The following is a 16914-nucleotide window of genomic DNA, read 5'->3' as shown; positions in this document are numbered from 1 at the left end:
CCCTGCCCCTGTCATGCTTGCCCAGAGCTGACTCTAAGATTGCCATAGGGGCCATCGAGCTGGACCTGAACCGGTTCCCGCGGGGCGCAAAGACAGCCAAGCAGTGCACCATGGAGATGGCCACGGGGGAGGTGGACGTGCCCCTGGTTTCCATCTTCAAGCAGAAGCGGGTCAAAGGCTGGTGGCCACTCCTGGCCCGCAATGAGAATGACGAGTTCGAGCTCACGGTGGGCACCGCCTCCTGCTGGGGAGCGGGCCAGGCTGGGCCAGGGTGGAGTGGCCAGGCCCTGGGACCTTTCTGTTCTTCTCTTTAGGGCAAAGTGGAGGCGGAGCTGCATTTGCTGACAGCAGAGGAGGCTGAGAAGAATCCAGTGGGCCTGGCCCGCAATGAACCTGACCCCTTAGAGAAACCCAAGTGAGTGCCCTGCCTGCCCGGACCCCCAGCCATGCTGGTCTTAGGGGCAGAACAGGAAGGAGGGACCAGAACCTTCTGGTTTTCTTGCCCCCACTCCTCAGGCAACCTGTGTTCCTTCCTGGGTCACAGCCACATTGTGGGGGAGCCCCCTCCTCCACTCCTGAACCCCACCACCTTCCTCTGAGCCAAAGGATGGGTTCAAGGAAGCAGCTCCTCTCCCCAGCCACAGAGGTAGAGGTTATTCCCAGAATTTGCCAGCAAGCAGACCAGTGGTGGTGGTGGGCCTCAGCTGGCCTTGAGGTCCCAGAGCTCATATGCTCTGCCCAGGCGGACTTCCCCTCAGCAGGGGCCCTTCACCAACCCAGCCCCAGCTCCCCGTCCTTTCTTCCTGATGCAACAGCCGGCCCGATACAAGCTTCATCTGGTTCTTGAACCCTCTCAAGTCTGCCCGCTACTTCCTGTGGCACACCTACCGCTGGCTGCTCCTCAAACTGCTGCTGCTCCTGCTGCTGCTCCTCCTGCTCGCCCTGTTTCTCTACTCTGTGCCTGGCTACCTGGCCAAGAAGATCCTTGGGGCCTGAGCCCCACAGCCTCCCGGGTCTGGTACTTCTCCCCTCTGCCTCTGGACCAAGGGCTGCTGTCACATGGACACACACACACACACACACTTAACACAAATGCTCATACACAAGCCCGCACAAACATTCAAACTTTCAAAACAGAATAATATTCTAGGATTTAGAAGTGGCTACTTTACATTTTTATGTGTTAAATCAGAGAGGTGAAGTAACCCAACCCAGTAAATTAGGGCAGAGCTGAGTGGGACTCCAGCCAAGGTGTCCAAACTGCCAATCCAGCGTTTACCAAAGACAGCACCTCCCATCCCAGCTACATTCCTTGCAGACTGTACTCCAATTTATTGACAGAAAAAATTGATAGTGACAAGGAAAGGGGAAAGGTTGAGCTAGGATTCCCCGGCAAGAACCTGAAATGACTTCCCCCATTGAGACGTCCCTGTGCGGTGCTGAGTCTGCCCTGTGGAATCCCAGTCCCATCCAGATTCAGACCCTCAACAGCCAACACTGAGCACCACCTCACGGGCTGAGAGCTTCACACGCACCCTGCTTCACCATTTCACAGCCCCAGGAATCAGCTATGACTACCGTCCATAGGAATGGAGGCTCCAACAGGTGCCAGCCATAGCTGGAGTCCAAACTAGATGCCCTGTGCCAAAGTCCCTGCTTCGTTGTCCCATGTGTACTGAGCTCACTCTGGAGCGTAGCCCATGTACTCTGGGAGGTGCTGGGTAGCTTGACAAAGCATATTCAGTACTTTCACTTTATATCTGGATCTCTTATGAAAACTGCTGTTTTTGTAACAAACCTTAGTGGTAAAGCTCTCTTAGGTAGAGCATTTCTTTTCCGCAGAAGGCAGAGCAAAGAAGGTGGAGCAGGTCGGCGAGGGCAGCGTGCCCTGCTTGGCCAGACCTGGTGGGACATAAGTTTGTGCTCATTATGAAGGAAGAGGTAGTGCCAAACTGGTCCCGAGAACAGGGGACAACACTACCCTATATGATGAGCAGCTGAGTACAGGTCCACAGTTCCAAGGCCATTGCCCTTGCTTCAAGTGTCAAGGCCAAGGCCAGGTGGCTGCCCCATGCCCAGGAGCTCCATCTAGGCTTTGGGAGGAGCACGAGGCTCTGCAAGCAGCAAAGCTGGTGCTTCTACATTGGCAACCTCCGGGCTCCAGCACCCACGGCTGAGTCTGCAGGGCTCAGTTTGCTTCAGGGCCTCTGGGTCTGGAAGGGGAGAGGGTGGGTGCCCTGTGGGGTGCACGGTAGGGGCTACCTGTGCCACTGCCTGACCAGCCCCTCACGCTCTCCCCCAGCCGGCCCGACACGGCCTTCGTCTGGTTCCTCAACCCGCTCAAGTCCATCAAGTACCTCATCTGCACCCGGTACAAGTGGCTCATCATCAAGATCGTGCTGGCGCTGCTGGGGCTGCTCATGCTTGCCCTCTTCCTCTACAGCCTCCCCGGCTACATGGTCAAGAAGCTCCTAGGGGCGTGAGGCTCTGCCACTTCCCTCCAGCACCTCTCCAGCCCCTGCTGCTGTTCCCTTCCTGCAGCCTGGACTCTCTCCTGCCCTCCCTGGGGAGCCTGAGGAGCCCACGTCCACCCTCCAAGCCTTGGGCCGGGCCCTGCCTCCTTCCTGCCAGGCTGCCATCCGCACTGCCCAGACTGCTGCCTGCCCAGCCTTGCCCCTCACATCCTGCCTGGGGGCTGGGGAGCGCGGGAAGAGGTGGGGACCTGGAGCAGGTCCCTCTTGCCCCACTGCTGGGGTCCCACCCTCCTTCAAGCCCTGCTCCAAACCCTCCCCTGGGGTTTCTGAGCCCAGAATTAAAACTTTAATGAGATTAACCAAGGAACACAGCCCAGTCCCAGGGAACAAGAGGGCACCACCACCCTGTCCTGTGAGCGCAGCCCACGCCACCAGTCCTGCCCCAAAGCCCCAGGGCAGCCGCCGCGTCCACCCATATTCCGCTTGGCTCCTGCCCCTTCCCAGGCAGCCGCCTGTCTACAGGTGCCCAACCCAGGCCCCTCTGCCCAGGCGGTGCTCGCAAGCCCAGACAGGAGCACTGCACTGAGCCCATGTCACCACGGCCCCACCCTGGAGGCCGTCCTGCCCTGCCCAGCAGCTGCTGCCAGGAGTTTGCACTTAAAGTGCTGCCCCTGCCTGCGACTGGGTTTCTCTTGGCTGTTTGTCCTTTCCTGAGTGTGATTTTTCTCTTAATAAAATAAACCGAACACTGAGCTGACAAGTCTGTGTTGATACAGTGAGGGGAAAGCCACCTCTGTGGGGCACAGGTCAGCGGACACGCTGGGTTGGTCAACTCTTCCCTTGTGGTGGCCTCTAGTGGCCCAGGGATCAAGATGAGCCTCAGGAACAGGGCTGCCTGCTCAGGCAGCTCACAGGGGGAGCCTCCGCCAGCCCAGAAGGCACACCAGGATGCACGGAGGGCCCCAAGTGCACAGAAAATGTTCCTCAGGCCTGGAGACAATCTGAAGGCTCGTGACCCTATAAGAACTCCAGCCTCCATCCATAGAAACCAGCTGCCCTTGCTCTTCCTTAAATACTGCAACCATAACCCCCCACCTCTTTCTTTCCCTTTTGTCCCTGCAAAAATAAAGGAAATGATAAATTCCTTGGAGTACATTTATAAAGTAGTACATTTCTAATATATTTATTCAGGTTCTAACCTCCTGCTGTACATGAGTAGACAGAAATGCATCTGTTACAAAAAATGAGGAAATGTTAATGGAGCATGCTTTTAAAATCCTTGAAAAACACCATTTACCCCTGGATTTGGGCTTGCCAGTGTTCTTTCTTTGTTCATGTATGTTCTCAAAAATCTCATGTGTGCTGTGCTAACTCAAGAAGAACAGTTTCTTCTTGGATTCCTGATTTGATTGACTTAATTATACATGACCTAACTATCCTCGAATATTATGAATATAAATGGGTAAAAGTAAATTACTCTTCTGAAAATGTGTCCTGTGCTTTTGACTTTTTAAGTTTCATAAATACAACAGTCTTCATTTTCTTAGAGACTCAGTTTCATTTCTAAAACACAAATATTCTTTTTTTTTCTGCTAATGATGCTATAAAGAAGGAAAAGAAAATTTTCTGCTTAAAAATATATAGTTATTGGATATTTATAGCTATGTTAAAAATAAAATACGGTTTCAAACTGGAAAAAGAAAAAGAAAAGAAACCAGCTGCCCCTAGAAGCAAGAAGGTGCCCCATGCCACTGGCCTCAGTCTGGTCACACACCAGGACCTGAGCCCAGGAACAAAGTCCCCTCATGACACACACACACACCTGATCTGGCCTCTTTACAGAGATTCAGCCACAGTTTTCAAAAAACTTTAATCAGAACTATAGGAAACAGGTGACTCGCTTATTGACTTATTTTGACAGCCTATAAGACAGCTCTAGAAAATCTAGAGTGGGCTCAGATCACTAGATGACGGGGCCAGCTCTGACACCAGCCCCAGTGCCAGCGAGGGCACCTCAGCCCTCTAAGGTCCACCTCTATTTTGTGGGTACCCGGAACACATGAGTCGGAGGAATCTGCAGTTCAGAGTTTATCTGGAAAAGAAAGTGGAGGTCATTCCTTTCCCCCCAGGCCCTCCTTCTTCTTGTCCCCTGGGGATCCAGTGCATATGCTGGCTCTCCCTGAGTCCCCAGACCCCTGCAAGAGTTCCTCTCAAAGCTAACGCACACGCAGAGCTCAAGGCTGCCGGGCTTCGGGCTTCCTGTTTCTGTGGGCTCTGGCCAGCAACCTCTCCTAGTGTTCCCCCTGCCCCCACCCCACCATTGAACCCCCCTCCCCTCTTCACTTGCCAGTGCACCCCCTCCTCTCCTTCTCCCAATGCTCTTGTATACAGCATCCATGGAAGCAAGAGCCATATGGTCCCCAAATGTCTGAGGCCTGTCACAGGCCAAGAGGCCATCATGATGCCAAGGCTCACACTGTCTGCCTTTCAGGTGTAGCCTGGGACCTGAACTAGGCTGGGGACATGCGTCCCATGCTCGGACTCGGGGCTAGCCTCAGCTGCCTCACATGTGTGTAGCTGATGACTAATGACCCTCCGGGCCACAGGACAGCACTGTGCTAAGGACAGGAGAGGAGAGCACATGACTTTACAGCAGTATGGTTCCGTTCTCCTCAGCCGGGCCAAGGGAGACACCGCTACTCCTGCAGGAGGAGGCACAAAGCTGGGCAGAGCCCATGTGCCCAGCATAGACACCTCTCCCCATGAGGGCACCCTGAGTCAAATCACAGGCCAAAGAAGCTGATCTGGCCCTGGTCTCTGAGGGTCTCCCTAAGTCTCCAGGTTTTGCTGCCTTTTGTGAAGTGGGAGGACAGTTCTACCTCACACAGGTTGTTAGAGTGAAGAAAAACTGGGGCCTGTGTAAGCTGGGAAGCTGGCTCTGACACTACTTGAAAAACAGTCCCAACCGGCTGGTGCCAAAACCACAAGCATCAAAGAGACGTGGTTACAACCTGGTTGCCGATACCCACTACCCTGTCATTGTCTCCACTTGAGGTGCTACTGTTGCTTTGCATCCCACTAAACCACCTGGCCCCTACGGAGGGGCTCCTCCTTGCTCCCAGCTGTGGCTCGCCCTGCTGCCCACCCACCTTGGAGTGGAGATACTGCTGCAGCAACATCTGCAGCTCCGAGTTCTGCTGCTCCAGAGAATTGTTTTCTATCAGCAACTTGGCTCTCTGGGTCAGGACGAGGCTTTGGGTGGGAAAACAGGTTAGAGACCCACTGAATCCTCCATCCTCTGCCAAGTGAGGACCAGGACCTCTATGTTTGTTCTGGCTAGACACAGAGGAGGGCCACAGATGCTTCATCTTCCACCCAGGCTAGTGACAGAACAGGGCCGGACCAACCAAGGCTCCCCCTACCCCCTCCACCACACCCAGCTTTTCTCCTCAAGACTTGAGTGTGACCTGGAGTGTGGCTGTTCAGGGCAGAGTCTTCCCCCACAGACCTGCCCTGCTCCCTCCTCCTCCTGGCTCATGACACACACTTACTGGTACTTCTCCAAGGCTGTATAGAGAGCATCCCAGAGGTTCTGCTTGGAGGGAGGGATAACTGTAGTCAGGGCCTTCCAATAATCAGAGTCCTTTGAGTTATCTCGCGAAGAATTTGCCATTCTCATTGTTGCCCGGATGTTCCTGCAGGTCAAGAGCACTAATGCCATGATCTCCACATGACACCCAAGGCCCCCAAGCAGCGCTAATCTCAGTGCCTGAAGTCAGTCACAGACATCCTGCCTTTCCACCTGCCACCTTCCCTCCCAGCTGTCCAAGTCTCTTAGATTATGGCAGATTCTCAGAAAGTACACCTGCTTCCATGTTCCTGACTGGGGCTATTGTTCCCTCCGTGAAGGCACTGTTGGAATTTCACCCACCTCTCTTTCTCCCAATTTGTTCACCTCACTAGCTTTACAGCTTATTACTATGCCTCCCCCTTTTTCCATGAATGCATCCTGATATCAGCTCTTGAACTCTGGCACTTTCTTCCATGCCCTCTATGATGTCTTTAACCCAGAACAGCATTCCCTCCCACCCAGACAAACCTCTCCATTTCTCCCTGTTTCCAACATCACCTCCATCTGCTATCAAAAGGATCTTTCTAAAGTGCAAGTCAAATCATGGCTCCCCAACTGCTTCATATCCTCTCCCAGCTCCAGTCACCAGGGCAAAGGCAAAGATCGTGGGCACACAGACAAGGCTCTCCAAGAGCTGACCTAGCTCCCTACTCACTAGTCCCACTCCCAGACCCAGGGCACTCTCGCCATCCCTGCCATCATGACTCCTGAATGTAGCGGGCTATGCGCTATGATGTCCTGAAAAGCCCTGACCCCTACTTTGCCCACCCAGTTCCAGTGCCATCTCCACCCCAAATTCTCTCTGATATGCCAAATGGGGATGGCCATCTCCCCCTCTGAACAATGCCACACCTCACATAGGCTTTAATGTCATTCTAACCACAAGGAGTTACCCTCGTTTTGCTGAAGCATGGCAGACATGTTTGGTGAACCAGTGACAAATAGGGAAAGCATCAGTCAGCCCTGCACCCCACTTCTTTCCTCTCTGCCCAGCAGCCTCTTCACTCACTAGCCTCTGCTTGGCTCCCAGCACCCACGCCTCCCAGGTCTCAGGCAAGCCCTCTGGTGCCCTGCACACCTGGGTTTCTTCAGACCCATGACAAAGGCTTCCAGAACCTTGAGGACCTCGTTGGGGTGGATAAGCTTGGGGGAAGGCGCGGCCTCCTTCTCTTCCAGCTCTCTGCCCACAAAGCTCTCCTCCTCTTCCCCCTCCATGGACTCTGCCTCCTCCATCTCCTGCTCTGACTCCTGCTCCAGCTCCCACATCATATTCTTCTCGAGCCCTGTCGCTGATATCAAGCTCATTCTCTCCAGAGCTGACATGAAGCTTGATTGCTCCAAGTTTGCTTGAGTCCAGGAGCCCATCTGGAGAAGGGTGCACAGGAGAGAGTGGGTTGGGGACACACCAGCACCAGTGTGTGAAGAGAGACAGGAAGAGAAGAAAACAGAGCAGAGTTTATAGAAAGTTACAAAGACAATCACACAAGGACAGTAATAGGAGAAAGACCGGAAGAGATGGGGGATGGACAGGAAGAGGCACATGGGACAGGGGAGGGCTTCAAAACAATGACAAGGTTTTGCTTCTAAATCTGGGTCCACGGGTGTTCATTGACTTGATATCCGTAAGTGGACATGTTATAAATGTCATTTTGAATCATAATACACAATTTTTTAAATTTAAGAGTTCTTCTGTCTCCCAGGTTATTCAGTTTATATCTTATAGGCAAATTAATGTAATGAAGAAACAGTATGTATATATAAGCAAGTAGATATGTAAACACATAAAATACTTTTCCTTCCTATTTTTATGTAAATGATACTACTCTATACATGTTGTTTTATAAATTGCTCTCTCTCTCTCTCTCTCTCTCTCTCTCTCTCTCTCATTTGTTCTTTTGGCTTATAGACGTTTTTGTATAAATATATAAATAATTTCCTGTTCTTTGTTTCTGTCTAGTTTTTTTAAAGTTGTACAGTATCCCACTATGTAGGTGTTCCATATATTATCAAATAAATTCCTCGATGACAGACATGAAGGTTGTTTCCGATCTTCTGTTACTTCAAAAATTTCATTGAAATAAATAAGCCACAATAAACACATAATTTCAACTGTATTAAGACATATCTATAGAATAAAATTCTATAAGAATAATTGAAAAGTGTATAGAGTTTCGTAATTAATACTGTCAAATCGTCCTCACTTGGAGGTGACAATGTGCACTCCTACCAGCCACTTAGAATGTGCCCATTTCCAACACACCAGTCATCACTGTTGTCAAATGTTTAGGTTTTTTGTCCACTTCACCAACTCTTTTTGGAGACCTGACAGGACACTCACACTCACATTTTTTTTAATTCTTTTTTTTTTTTGTTTTGTTTTTCTTTTTTGTGGTGCTGGGGATCAAACCCAGGGCCTCATACCTGCTAGGCAAGTACTCTACCACTGAGCTACATTTTCAGCCCTTAATTCCAATTTTTAATTTTTGAATTAAAATCTTATATCTTTTTAAACATGATGACCTCTTCAGAAGAGTTGATATTTGGTTCTCTCACTGAAATCAGTTACAACAAAGGTATGTATAGCATTACAAACAATCCTTGCTTTTCAGGAACGTGTTAATGGTCAAAAATGATGGAATGTGGTGGCCCAGATCTTATAGTGGCTGAGGCCAAGCTTTGAGGGAAGGCCCAGGGAAAGATCCCTTGGATCTCAATATGACAAGAGCATCTCTCCCCTAGTCACTCTTCCCTTTGCAAATATAGAAAATAATAATAAGGAAAATGCTGTTAGCCATTCCTGGTGTAAACTCCCAAGATTGCCCAGAAGTATTACTTATAGGCAGCAATGCCCTCTGGGGGCTTCCAGGAGAACTGAGATGCCCTTTCAGTGGCACCTCACCTTACCTGGCTGGAAGATAAATGATGGGTTCGGTATTCAAGGAAGAACTTCACCAGTTTATACAAGTCATCCTCGCTCTCGATTCCAAGAGCCTGGGGGAGGGGATAGGTCACTGTTCAGACAGCATCAAAGAGATCCCAGGCCTGGGATGCTGATCTCAGCTCCTCAGAGGAGAAGACGCGGCCGCTCCACTGAGCATCTCTGGAGCCTGTTGTGGCCCAGAGTAGAGGACATTGATCCAACACTGAGAAGCTACAGTGAACTGAGGGACATCAGAATAGAGAAAAGAAGCTCAGAGGGAAGCTGCACGTCTGGTAGGTAGGAGAGAGCTAAGAGGGCACCAACACACACCTGAGTTTGGGTTGAAGGGAAGAACCTACAACCTGAGAGCCTAGCCACAGAGTGAAGCCAGTAGGAGGTCAGGGACGGGAGACATCTAAATGGGGCTGAGGCCAGTTTGCTGTGCAGAGGGTAAGTGAAGGGAAGGCTGTGACAGTGAGCCCAGGGAAGCCCCCACGAGACCTGCACCTAGTCTCAGGGCTGAGGCAAACCAGAAAGTCAGAGGGGCTCTACTAGAATGAGGCAGGCTTTACCCGCTGGCACCCCACGTCCTCACAGCCCAGCGGGACTCACTGAGAAGATGGCGTCCAACTTCATCAGACAGCATTCGTTCTTCTCCAGGGGAAGGAGAAGGCTCAACAGCTTGCTCTCTATGAGGAAACCCTGAGGAGGAGGAGGAAGGCATCACCAGTTGGAATCAGGGCTCAGGGTCTGCAGCCACCTTCTGTGTAACTCTTGAAGGACAACTCCACAGGCGGAACCCCCTGGGCTGAGACTCTGGGCAGCAAGGCCCCCAGAGGAAGGCCATCGAGGGATGCCTCTGAGCCATTCCCAGGGAGCAAGGCCAGGAACATCATGGTGTAGACTGCCCCCCACTTCAGAAAGGTGCTCATTCACCTTGCCCACAAGCCACTGGGCAGTCCAAACCCAACCCAGTCACAGGGGCCCGCCTCACCCATGTTCCCCAAAGAGCTACACAACCCAGCAGTAGGCCCTGCATGGAGGAGAGGAAGGCATGGAGGAGGGTGGATCAGAACTCAGAGCCTGTGAAGTGATCAGGGAGAGGATGATTCCAATCACCCAGAGTAACCTCAAAATGAGCCCCTAGATAAAGGTCACAGCCAGTGTGGCCTCAACACCTGGTAGGTGGGTTCATGGAGGTGAGACAAGCAATGGTTTCAGTTATCAGGAGCTCCCAGCTCCCCTGGACTACACCTTGCTGGGCCAGCTCAGAGGCACAGGCTCTCTGTGAACTGGCCCCCAAGTCCAGTGCCGACCCCAGCTTCACTCTTGAGACCCACTCTCTGGGAATAGCCAGGGGAGGGCAGCCACTCCTGACCCCAGGTGCACAGAGCCCAGCAGGACTCAGAAGCAGTCCTCGTGGCCTCACCGACTCATCACATAGGAGCATCAGGATCTTTCTGGTAGTTTTTGCTGAAACTTGCTTGGGCAGGTCCAGGTAAGAGGACTCTGAGGCATTCTCTTCTAAGCCATCCTCATCTGCAGATGGGTCACAGAGAGGAGACGGGGGAAAAAGTAAGATAAGTTTTTGGCCTTTGAAAAACAACTGAACCTCTTAAATGTACCTCTTAAAGCCCCTAAAGGAAGCCTATGATGTTGGGGACAAGGGCTTGGGGAACCGAATCAGAGACCACCTGGAGAACTCCATCTCACTTCCCCAAACTGCATCTACCCTGAGCCTTCTGTTCAAAGTCCAGCCCTAAGCCAAGAAGTGGGAAGGAGAGACAAACCTATTGATTCTCATTTTGGAAACAAACTAAAGCATGATACTTGGTTCCTAAACCTGCAAAGATTAGAAGCAACCAACTACAAGATGGGGGGAAATATTACCAACAAGAACTGATGGCTGCCAGGCATGGTGGTGCACACCTGTAATCCCAGTGATTAGGAAGCTGAGGCAGGAGGATCATGAGTTCAAAGTCAGCCTCTCAGCAACTTATTGAGGCTCTAAGCAACTCAGTGAGACCCTGTCTCAAAATAAAATACAAAAAAGGACTGGGGATGTGCCTCAGTGGTTAAGCACCCCTGGGTTCAATTCCCAGTACAGAAAGAAAGAAAGAAAGAAAGAAAGAAAGAAAGAAAGAAAGACTCATAGCTGAGAGCAAGAGTCAAAATTTTAATTAAATTTTAAAATATTTTATTCTATACATTCCTTATCAGAAAATGGGAATGAATGTCATTTTATTACCCAGGTTTTCCTGGTCATTCAAAAGGGAAGGTAATATCTATGTCTTTGAAGAGCCCAAGATATCAAATTGCTGGTGGAAAAGCAAATGTATGGTGTCACCTCTGTGCAGCAATTCAAAAAAATTACTCAGGCATTTTCCCTTTGATTCAGTAATCCTACTTCTAGGGAGCCATCCCAGCAATCCACTAGCAAAAACATGAAAAGATTAATCTATTTGTTGTAGCAATGTCTGTAATCACAAAAGCAAACAAAAGTAGCCCAATGATGATCAACCAAGGGCTATTTGAATAAATCATGTCACAGACACAAATCGAGAGCCATGTGAGGAAGAAGCAGCAAACACTTCTTTTACTACAATAGGTGAAAAGAGCAAAGTAGAAACAAGTACAGCTTTCACTTTCTTAAAAAAAAATTAGTTGCCATGAATAAATATGCACAGATATTTATTTATATTTGTTTATAAAGTAAAGCAAAGCAAGAAACCTAACTATGTATCCAGTGGGTGAAATAAACCAAGCAGAAACTATTACAAGTGACTTTAAAATGCAATAATCTATCTGTATATCCCTAGTGAGATATATTTTAAGAACCAAAAGAGCTAAAGTTTAAACTCTTTTTAATAACCATTGTTGGGGATGGAGCTGTGGCTCAGTGGAAGAGCACTTGCCTTGTATGGTTGAGACACTGGGTTTGATTCTCAGCACCACATAAAATAAGTAAAATACAGGTCCAACAGCTAAAATATATTTTTTAAAAATAACCATTTGTTCTTTGTAGGGTAATGTTTTCTTCTGAAAAAGTTGTGGTGTTATGGGGAAAGCAGATGAGAAATTATTTTGAAGTCAGTATCAACTTTTTCAAATTGGGAGAAAGAAAATACATTTGATAAGGTTATGTAAAACTCCTGGCATCTTCTTAATTGGGGAGTATTAAGGTGAATTTGATTTATTTGATCATTAAAAAAGAATCCTATGGGGCTGGGGCTGTAGCTTCGTGTAAGCACTTGCCTAGCATGCATAAGGCACTGGGTTTGATCCTCAGCACCACATAAAAATAAACAAATAAAATAAAGGCATTCTGTCCATTTATAACTACAAAAAAAAATTTAAAAGAATTCTATGTACCCTCAGACCATTTCCTATTTGAAAGGACCAGGCATCCATGGAGAAATGGCCAATTCCAGACTTGAGGTAGGAAAAGTAAAATGCTCCTGGAATATCTGGTCATTCTGAACAGCCAGGAAGCTACTACTACTGGGGCTGTGTCAAAAGAAGCCAGATGCCAGCATGAAAAGATTCCCACAGTAGTACAATTTGAGCATCAGTATGGATATTAATTATAGCAAATTCAGATACCTCAAATCTGTTTCAACCCATGCATTTATAATGATACTTTAAATAAAATCCTCATTGACATTTAGGAGGTGCTAGAAACCCAATCCATGATTCTAAAAACAGGCAAATAAAGAAAAACACATGCCTAGCATGTGAGGCCCTGGGTTCAATCCCCAGTACTAAAAAAAATGGGCATCTATTCTGCTTTTCCTACACAAACTGCATCTCAGCAAATAGCTGATGAGAGAAAGGTTCTCTTCAGAAATGTTCTAGCTAATAAATAAAGATATAATGATATAATTTAAAATATCACTATTTTGCAATCCCAATGCCATTAATGGCTTTCAGACAAAGATTCTTGGTGGCCATTGACATTACAAGGAGACAAACACATTAGTTGGTTCTGATAGAGGCACACAAGAGTACACTTGGCAAAAATAAATTGAACCTGCATCTGATCAAACTTTCTAGGTCTTACCACCAGTGTAGACTCAATGAAATGAGAGGTGACTTCAAAGCTGTGTCAACCAATCATACTCTACACCTCTGAGAGGTTGGTTTTCTTATCCGTAAAATGGATGGACTGACCAGTGTCCTCAGAGGGCCCCTCCACACTAAAGCTCTGTGCCTGGCTCTGCTCTAGTCACCTGCTTGCTTCAGCACCTCTTCTACTATTTGTTTGGCGGTCTTCTGTGGCTGCTGGGAAATAGGCCCCACATTCTTCAGGAACCAGAAATCAGGTGCTGTCCAGGGGAGACCCAGATGCTGCATATGGATGATCCTGTCCACATCAAAGGCTCTGCCTATTAGCCCCTTCGCCTCCTCTTCATTCATCAGCCAAATCTCTCGAAACTTCTCAGCATCAATAATAGCAAACTGTCTGTAAAGGAGAATCACCAAGCTTGGCCAGATGACCTCACAGCCTGGCCAGGGTCCCTCAGTTGGCAGAAGGGCAAGAACATGAGCAAGAACCATGGTAAATCCTGGGCCTGTCCCAATCCCTAAGCAGCTAATCCCACCTGTGAAATGGAAGCCATCCCAACAAGAAACAAGAAAAGGCAGGTGACACATTATTAAAGGGCCAGAAGAACAAAGCACACAAGATTCTTCAATGCCCTGAGCACCAAAAAAGCTGGTCATATCAAGTCTAATGAAATCACTGTCACCATGCCACTACCAACTCTCCCTCCTCCCCCAGCTCCGACCTCTATCCTAGTACAGATGCCTTAGGGTCCAAGGCCTTAAAATACCTCATGGCTCTCTGTAGCTCCTTGAACTGTATCACAAGACGCTTGTATTCTGAGGTCAGAGAATGGTTCTCCTCCTGGAAATGCTTTACCTGTTTGGCATATTTTGATCTCAGGTTGTTGAGTACATCCTGCAGGCTGGTTGGAGAAACAAAAGTTAATCCACAGCTACCAGAAGGTTAAAGTTGTTCCTCTCATCCACACAAAGCAGCTCCACAGTAAATCTAGGGTCAGAATGGTGGAAGGGCAGAAAGGCCTCCCACAGATTCCAAACCCAGCTTCTGCTATGGTCAAGGAGAAGAAGGCAACAGGAGCCAATGGGAATTTAAAACAATCGAGAAGCGCAGGCCCACCAAGAGGCAGCCTGCTGCTCCCGAGTGGGGATGAGCCCTCCTCAACACACCCCTCCTCGGGGGTCCTACCCCAGGCCCACCCTCACACGTTCACCTCATCCAGCTCAGCGACATGGAGGTTGGAAAACACTAACACTGCGTGCCACAAGCCTGTGACGATGGCTCCTCCTTCCTCAGAGCTGATGCTGTTCTCAACCCACTCACTCACTCATTCGTTCATCCGACATGAAGTGCCTCTCTCGAGTCAAGGATATGTTTGAAAACAAGACGCTGTCAGCCAGTCAAAGACAGGCATTACTCACAGTAAGGAGTGAAAAGTGCCAGGGGTCACCTTGCCAGGGGAGAGGAGGGGTCCAAAGGCGCAGACCAGCGAGAGGCGGTTAGGACCTGGCCAGCCAGCGGCACCCTGATCCACTGCTTCTCGTAACTTCTATTGCCTGCCCGTGTCCTGCCCGCTTCACTATTTCACCTCTTTGAGAAGCTTCCCCAGACAGCTCCTTCTCCCTGTACTGATTTGTGTCTCGCCCTGCTGTTCCCCTAGCTAGGACTGGGATTTTCCACAAATATTGCTCCCTAACTGCTCTTGTCTCTCAGATAACCAGATTAAGATGCCAGCTCATTTTTTTCAGTATCATTTTCTGTTACAAGTAACTATCAAAAGGTCCACTGTTGTTTCTCTATGTACCCAACATTCGTCCAAAATGTAAAAACAACTTACTAGAAGAATTTTAAATAATACTAAGTCATCTGGCATTGGGGTAAATCCTCAATACTGTTTCCTTCCTTAAACAAAATGTATTATGTTATCTGATCCTTAAAGCCCAGTACAATGCTCTGGAACTTAGGAGACAATTCTTAAAGGAAGAAAGGCAGGAGAGATGGAAAGAAGGAGACAGAGGGGCTGAGGTTGTGGCTCAGTGGCAGAGCCCTTGCTTTGCAAGTATGAGGCACTGGGTTCCATCCTCAGCACCATATCAAAATAAATAAATTAAATAAAGATATGTATATGTATACAAACAGTTTTTTAAAAAGGAGACAGAGAAGAAGGGTGGGAATGGGGAGGATGAGTAAGAAATTGCAAGCTATCAGTACCTTTCAGCGAACCACAGTATCTATACAAAAGTAGCTGATGCAATGACATTTACATTCATTTTGTAGTTACAATAGCAAAAGATTAGAAGCAAACTGTATCTATCAGTGGAGTGTGGTTAAATAAATTACAGTTCATCTACACTGTGGAGCCCTGAGCAGCTTAAGAAATCACGTGAAAGCTCTCTATGAACATGAAGGGAAAGGCCTTCAAGATACAGAGTTTTGCTTCTAGAATGCCATCCCTTGTGTAAAGACACAGAAGGAATGAGAATATTTGTGGGGTATACCACATAAAGAAAATCTGGAATAAAAAAATGAATAAGTGCTTCAGAGGGGAGAGAAGAGCAAGACAAATGCTCTGCTTGGGAAGAAAGTAGAACCACTTGAGTATAATCTTTTCCAAAAAAAAATTTAGAAAAAGTTAGTTATATTTTTAGTAGGTTTCTATCCCTTCAGGAGACAAAAGTTCACACCCATCCCTAATCTCAGCATGGAAGGACCCAGAAGAAAGATGTTCTGTGTGCCAACTTACCGATTGATCTTCCTCTTTTGCTGGGATTTAATAACTGTACTTTCCTCATCTCTCTTCTTCAGCACCTGGAAGTTGTACTCCAACTTCTCTTGGTTTAGCTGATAAGTTGCTTTCATTTGCTGAAGCTGTTGCTCAAGAATCTAAAGTTTAAAAAGATTTAAAAAAAAAAAAAACTAATAGGCTCTGATATAATTTTTTGTGCTGAGAACCTCAAGTCACACCAGAGGAAATTTAGAGACAAAGCACCTCAACCTGGACTCTTAGAATTTCTATTAAAGAGTCAAATTAAAAGCAATTAGATAAAATACAAATCACTCATCTCTAAGCCAAAACCTGCATACCCAAAGCCAAAGAAAGAGCATTTTAGGGCTTTCGAGTCCAACTAATCCTGCTACTTTGCATCAGATCTTTTAGAGATATGAGCAACCTCATTGAAAACATTATAAAAAAGAATGTTGTTGCAAAAATTTGAAACTTTCCTGCTCTGATCATCCAGAATGGTAGTATTAGTGTTAAGCAATTTAATTGCACTTAATAGGAGGTCAGACCTCCTACTTTGGATTTCTATTATCTGGACTCATTCATTCAGCAAATATTTACTGAGTGCCTTATATATGCCAGACATTATCCTAGGGGCTGCTGGGAAAATACTGGTGATAAGTAAGCACCAGTGATAAGAACACAGAGGTAAGCACTGGGTGTTATGGGACCAGGAAAAGGGCACTTTCCTTGGACGTGAGGAATTAAGAAGGCATCCCTGAGGCCTCAGCATGCCAGCCTAGGACCTTGAGAATGGGTAGAAGTACTCAGGTGACACTGAGGGGAGGAGTTCTGGAGGGAGGAAATGGCATATACAAAGAAACAGAGACAAGGGACAAAGAGGCGCCGCAGGTTAACCATAAGCATTTAGGATGTGAAGCACAAGGCAAGCAACAGTCAGAGATGAGGCTGAAAGAGCAACAGCACCTACCACGCTGGGAATGTAAAGTATTATCCAAAAGCGAATGGAGCACCACTGAAGGTATTTAGTGGGTTGGGGGCGGTGACCAGTCCTGGCCTGGCCCCATGGAAAGAGCACTCTGA

At 48.0% G+C, this 16914-nt stretch overlaps 2 protein-coding genes across 2 annotated transcripts in view; one reads left to right on the top strand and one right to left on the bottom strand.

Moving 5' to 3' along the window:
* Otof (otoferlin) overlaps positions 1–3068 on the top strand; it is an 87585-nt gene extending 84517 nt beyond the window's left edge. Inside the window, exons 46-48 of the mRNA XM_076833887.2 lie at positions 49–227; positions 315–415; positions 2303–3068. Of these exons, the coding sequence (XP_076690002.2) occupies positions 49–227; positions 315–415; positions 2303–2483 (461 nt within the window). The 3' untranslated portion in view covers positions 2484–3068. The remainder of the gene's footprint in view (positions 1–48; positions 228–314; positions 416–2302) is intronic.
* Positions 3069–4509: 1441 nt separating this feature from the next.
* The window catches only part of Drc1 (dynein regulatory complex subunit 1), a 41393-nt gene continuing 28988 nt past the window's right edge, over positions 4510–16914 (bottom strand). The window contains exons 8-17 of the mRNA XM_076833886.1: positions 15832–15971; positions 13858–13992; positions 13255–13487; positions 10455–10564; positions 9638–9727; positions 9010–9096; positions 7184–7470; positions 6026–6169; positions 5624–5726; positions 4510–4566 (exon numbers count right to left, since the gene is read on the bottom strand). Of these exons, the coding sequence (XP_076690001.1) occupies positions 4510–4566; positions 5624–5726; positions 6026–6169; positions 7184–7470; positions 9010–9096; positions 9638–9727; positions 10455–10564; positions 13255–13487; positions 13858–13992; positions 15832–15971 (1386 nt within the window). The remainder of the gene's footprint in view (positions 4567–5623; positions 5727–6025; positions 6170–7183; positions 7471–9009; positions 9097–9637; positions 9728–10454; positions 10565–13254; positions 13488–13857; positions 13993–15831; positions 15972–16914) is intronic.

The sequence above is a fragment of the Callospermophilus lateralis genome, chromosome 14, assembly GCF_048772815.1.
Source record: "Callospermophilus lateralis isolate mCalLat2 chromosome 14, mCalLat2.hap1, whole genome shotgun sequence".
Lineage (NCBI taxonomy): Eukaryota > Metazoa > Chordata > Mammalia > Rodentia > Sciuridae > Callospermophilus > Callospermophilus lateralis.
This window is presented reverse-complemented; position numbering and strand designations above follow the sequence as displayed.